At 37.5% G+C, this 6,121-nt stretch overlaps 1 protein-coding gene across 1 annotated transcript; it reads left to right on the top strand.

Moving 5' to 3' along the window:
* The first annotated feature begins 816 nt into the window (after window positions 1-816).
* On the top strand, window positions 817-6,021 carry LOC113757303 (disease resistance protein RFL1-like). Its single transcript, XM_027300661.1, has 4 exons — window positions 817-852; window positions 1,272-4,291; window positions 4,875-4,971; window positions 5,063-6,021. The coding sequence occupies exons 1-2, from the start codon at window positions 817-819 to the stop codon at window positions 4,230-4,232; spliced, it is 2,997 nt and encodes a 998-aa protein (XP_027156462.1). The 3' UTR covers window positions 4,233-4,291; window positions 4,875-4,971; window positions 5,063-6,021.
* Window positions 6,022-6,121: the final 100 nt, after the last annotated feature.

Here is a 6,121-nt window from a genome sequence, read left to right as displayed (position 1 = left end):
GTATTTAAGTTAAATTTGTCTCTATCCTAATATTTAGTATACGTAGTAGACATTCTTTGAAGAGAGTGTACACTACTCAATAGATAGTAGGGACAATTTCAGAAACATCCCCTGAAGTTTCTGATAATTTCACTAACATTCCTTGAAGTTTGTAAAATTACACAAACCTCCGATGAGGTTAAGGCCAATCAAAACAAGGAACATTAGAAAAGTACTTTAAGGAGAGAAATGAACCTTTTATTCCATAAATACCCATTATGCATGTATATAAGTTGTATTAGTAAAAAAAATATTTAGGGAAAATGTGTTTGAAAATGTGCTTGAGCCATTTTTATCCTAACATATTTTAGGGTACACTCCTATTGCCTATTCTGTTTAGATCTTTAATTTGATGAACTCAAAATTAAAAATAATGAAAAAAAAATTTACACAAGTTATCTAACTCAAAGGTTTTCGTGCATAGTTTTTCTTTTTAGGTTTTCGTGCATAGTTTTTCTTTTCGTTTTTTTTTTTTTGGATAAACAAAGAACATGCATTTTCCTGATGAATTTTTTTTAACACATGAATCATGCACTTAAAAAAAATAGTTAGCTGCATCAAGTGGGTTAAATTTACACCACAAAATCAATGGTTCTTAGAGATATTTTGTACATGTGATGTGGGGGTAGACCTTAGTTTTTGCCTAACAATTTATGCCAACTCTTCTTCAGAATCCCATAAAGTTTGGAATTAAATATTGCACAGGAAAAGTATTTCGGAATTAAATATTACAAAAGAAGAGTATTTCGACGAAACTCCAAAATTTTTAAACGAGAAATGGAGATTGGGTGTGGGATAATGAGAATCCGTAAGGTAATGTATAGAAGTGTTCGGTAAAATTATTGAAACTCCAAAATTTGTGGGTTTAGATATTCTATGATCAATTTAGTGCTTCAAAATTTTGTTCTTCTTAGTTTTTCAAAATCAATCTTCAGAATTTTTTGTCATTTCTCCAATTATTGAATAAACTATTGTACTTTTGTCAGTCAGAAGAATCCTAGATTAGCTTATTGCCAAAACAATTATTAAATTGAGTGACAAACATTTTCTTTTTCTGGTTATTAATATTTACTAAACAATGACCTACCCACAGAAAAAGAAAAAAAAAAACCTAAACAATGTGTAGACTAAGTTCAGTTTCATGGTAACTTTGATGTTTTCTTCAATTTTAATTTTCAGATTTGCTTCAATTTGCCTTCTGCACCTAAGTTTGATATATTTTTGCATTCTAGATGATACAAGTATTTGGGAAAGCTTTGGTAGAAAAGACGGCAGAGTTGATTGTAGTAGATTACATGGGAAGGAGCGACATGGACAACATGCAATCACTGAAAAGGAAATGGCAAGAATTGTGCTGCAAAGCATCTGACGTAGAAGAAGAAGTGAAGGGAGAAGAAATGTCAGGTAAAAAGAAAAGGAAACGTGAAGTTGATGGTTGGTTGAAGGACGTTAAAAAATTAAGTCCTGAAATTGATGCATTGGAAAGAAGAGGATCATCTTGGAGGCTTCCACTAAAGGAGGATCCTGTAGGAAAGCTGCAGCTTCAGGTGGAAGAACTTATTCAGCAGAGCCACCATTTCAATGGGCTTGTGCTCGATACTTATGACAAAATTGGGGAGCCATGCCTGCCAACCAAATTGTTTGGAGTAAAGTTCGAGGAAGCTTTGCAGAGAATTTGGCCATGCTTGGTGACCGATGATATATCAAGCATTGGGATTTATGGTATGGGCGGAGTTGGTAAGACCACACTGGCGAGGCACATTGAGTACCATCTTTTAGAAAAGAACAAATATCGCGTGCTTTGGGTTACAGTATCTCAAGAAAATTTCAGTATCACCAGTTTGCAGGATAAGATTGCCAATGTCTTAGGCATTCGTCTGTCAAATAGGGATGAGGAAGAAGTCAGGGCAGATATATTGCGTGGGGCATTCAGCAGAATGAAGAGATTAGTAGTGCTCATTTTGGATGATGTTTGGGAAGAATTTTGTTTAGACAGGGTAGGGATTCCTCTTCATCCAAACAAGTGCAGATTGATTTTGACTACACGCTCACTGGAAGTGTGCAACAGGATACAATGCCAAAGAAAATTTGATTTGCAAACTTTGGACAAAGACGAAGCTTGGGATTTGTTCAAGTATAGACTTGGCAGCGAGACCTTGCTTCAAGGAGATTTGGACAATATTGCCAAGTCCATAGTGGAAGAGTGTGGTGGTTTGCCTCTTGGTATTATCACAGTGGCTGGAAGCATGAGAGGTGTGAGCGATATTTGTGAGTGGAGAAATGCATTGGAACAATTGAAAACATGTTCAATAGGGTATGATGAGATGGAACGAGATGTGTTTCCCATTCTGGAATGGAGTTTCAATCGCCTGAGCAAATGTGAAAAGAATTGCTTCTTGTATTGCTGTCTTTATCCGGAAGATCGGAAAATACAAAGAGAGGAACTAATAGACCTCTTTATTTGGGCAGAGCTGATGTCAAAACGGGGCTCAACGTCAAAAGCATTCGATCAAGGTCAAACGATATTAAACAAACTGATAAGAGTTTGCTTGCTGGAAGAAACTAGAGATTCTGAAGGGGATGACTGTGTGAAGATGCATGATTTGGTCAGAGACATGGCATTAAGGATCACGCATGGAAACTCCAAACCAGAGAGCAGCAGAGATGATGTACCACGATTCTTGGTGAAAAGCTTAGGACAGGAACATTCAATAGTAGCACTGGAACAAGAAGAGTGGACAGAAGATCTCCGTGCAGTTTCCTTCTATTCACAAACTTTAAAAGGAACAAAAATTCCACCAGCCTGGTCACCAAATTGTCCTAAGCTCTCAACCTTGCTTCTTTCTCGGGTTTCCATAAAAGAAATCCCAGATTCATTCTTTCGGCACATGTGTGGACTTAAAGTTTTGAATCTATCTCAGTGCTACAATATAACAGAACTGCCTAATTTTGTTTCAGACTTGGTGAATCTCACTGCTCTGATTTTGGAGGGTTGTGGAGGCCTCCGATTTGTGCCACCACTGGGAAAGCTCAAGCAATTGAGGGATTTGGATCTATCCAGAACTGAGATTGAGGATTTACCTGAAGGCTGGGAGTCACTGGTCAACCTCGAAAGTCTTAACTTGCGTGAGTGTTGGGCTGTAAGACGAAAGATAATACCAAAAGGGACATTTTCCCAATTGCACCGTCTTCAATGGCTATTATTGCCATATGGTAGGGTACAAGTTATGGATTTAGAAGTGTTGAACCAATTAGAAGTTTTTATAGGATGTTTGCCTTTTACGGACTTTTATAAAATTACTCGGTGGCCAAAATACTATAATGTTTATATCAATAACATCTTAACTGAGGATCCGTTTTATGACGGGGACAGTGATTGTGAGGACCAGGAGAAACAACTGTATTTCCATCAGTTTAAGCTTGGTAGAGGATGGAACTATCTGCCAGATGACATGAAAAGTTTGACAATCGAGGATTGTGAGGGCATGGTCATTAGGTGCTTGTCAGATGCTTTTAGGAATTTTACAAATTTAAGCCACTTATCTAAATTGGTTATTGAGGATTTGATTGGAATAGAGTTCCTCTGGCAATTGTCCTTCGCTTCTCCACGTGATCAGTTGGAAGTCTCGTCTTTTAGTCCACTCCGTGATCTCCAAGTGCTAAGCCTCAACAGGTTGCCAAATCTGGTTGGTCTATTTTACGGAGACTCAGAACCATATTTGCTTCCAGCTAGCACCTTTTCTTCCCTTAAAGAATTGTGGATTTCTAGATGTCACAACATGAAGCAGCTATTCACACTGCAGTTGCTGCAGAACCTTCAAAATCTTGAAATATTAGGAGTTGAAGATTGTGAAGGACTGGAGGAGATAGCAGCAGATGGCTTCCAATTGACTTCAAGTGGAGCCACCGCAACAGTCATCCTTCCAAAATTAAAGTTTTTGAATCTGTGTTGGCTGCCACAATTGAATAATATTTGCAAGGCAGCCTTGATCTGCAATTCAATCTATCAGATTGAAATATCCGGTTGTCCAAAGGCAAAGAGGCTGCCTTTGTTTCTTCCTACCATCAACGGACTACCATCTCTTCCTAGCACTCTTCATAAAATCAAGGGAGATAAAGAGTGGTGGGAATCGTTAGAGTGGGAAAATCCTTGTGCCAAAAATGCCCTTGACCCATATTTTACCACGCAGTAGCGGATCCCATTTCTTTGATGAAGACCACCTGTTTGATCAAAATCCTGACGGATTCTCATGTACGTGTTTTCTTCCCTTCCTTAAATGTTACCAACTATCCCCTTTCTTTGAGCTTTCTTCCCCAAAATGATCTGCTTCTCCACTAGCATAGAATTTGCTATTGTGTAGGAATCGAGATTAACATTTTTTGTAATGAGCTCAAGGTTTTTTTTTTTTAACTTTCTTGAGGTGCAGAATTGCTAACACCTTTTGAGCTCAAGGTACATTAGTTTCTTTTTCTTTTTTCTGCATATAATCTACTGCATACAGCTTTTAAATTTTTTTCTTATTTCTGTAAATTTAAATATTTTATTTTCTCTCTTTCCTTCTTCTTGTTTGTTTGTTATTTTCCTTTTTTCATTTCCCGCTGTTGAAAGTTGTCTTGTTTTTCCCCTTCTCTTAAGAGGCTTTCTAGATAAAGTTAAAGGGTATATATGTTTGCATATGTTTAAATTCGAAATTTCATATTGAGAGCCACAATAAGTTGGAAGGAAGTAGAATTACAACGTAATTTCCATGATTGTACTTGCGTTAGTATCATGGATGACTTTGCTTTGTGTTTCTGACTATACTGATCAAGTGTTGTTTGCCAATATTTCTCAGGTTACCAGGTAGCCACAAAATTGCTGCTGCAAGAGAGTTGATGTTGCAAAAACAAGTGTTAAATGAAGCTTTGTCCACCAACGCCAAATTTCTTTCAGTACATGCTTCTTCTTTAGCTATATTACAGTTGCTGTTTTTCATCATGTGTAGCTTTCTATTCCTACCTAGATGATGTTTTTTTTATACAGGGCTGGCCTCATTTTGAGGACAACAAACCACATTTGCAAGATATGGAGCTAGGGAAGACCAGCAATCTTTAGCCAATGTTGTGCACTCAATATAATTTCAGTCGAGGAAAAGTTCAACATACAATGCCCTGAAAAATCAAACACACAATCAATCAGCCATTGATAACAACCTCTTACCTAGGTGAACATGAAGACTAAAGCAACTTGAAGACTAGAATGATTTTTTTGGATGAATGAATGTCATTGAAACTCGGCTATTCTTCTGCTATTCCATCCTTGTACATCAAATTTTCGTCAATCACAAGACTTGATACAATCAGTTCAGATGCCACTCTGTTACAGAAATCTAATGTTTTATGTAACAGTGCACAAGCCCTATGATATTGCTAAGAAATGGTAAAACCTCACCTTCATGAAATACCACTTATTCTTAGTTTGAATTTTATTTCAGGTTTCTAAGGTGGCAGGGATATGTTGAACTGAAATTCCATGACTGGTGGGCTATCTTGGTCAAAAAGAGGGCCTTGTTAACTGAGAACTGGAGTCGCCAGCCATTTTTCGTACTAACTACTTTTATTGTAGTCTTTACTATACTAAAAGCGGGAGTACGGAGTGCTACAGTAAAATTGGGCTGGTTATAGTGCGATTTGTGTGAGCTTGTGGGGCGGTTTGGTCTTTTGCCATTCAGTGGTGTTCGCTTTGCTGGAAATTCACTTCTGTCCGCGTGGCTCTCTTGCGTGGAAACATTTCCTCTTGGTCAGCAATTTCCTCTTCATGTGATTAGCATTAGCCTTAGTGGTGCTTCATTTTTCGATAATGCCATTTGCTGTTTCTCTCTTACTTAGGACACCGGAAGATGCATGCTATATTATTTTGGTTCCTTTGTAATTTATTTGTTCTTTGTACCTCTTTTGTTTGAGTCATTGTTGCCCCTTGTGATCCGGAGAGATGGGCCACCTTAGCTATTTACAAGTATTAGTTTAGCTTTAGGTGTTTGCCATATTTTCCAATCATGCCATTTATTTTTCCCTAAATTTAACATGTATGTTATATTTGCTT

This window comes from Coffea eugenioides, unplaced genomic scaffold, assembly GCF_003713205.1.
Source record: "Coffea eugenioides isolate CCC68of unplaced genomic scaffold, Ceug_1.0 ScVebR1_2933;HRSCAF=4057, whole genome shotgun sequence".
Lineage (NCBI taxonomy): Eukaryota > Viridiplantae > Streptophyta > Magnoliopsida > Gentianales > Rubiaceae > Coffea > Coffea eugenioides.
This window is presented reverse-complemented; position numbering and strand designations above follow the sequence as displayed.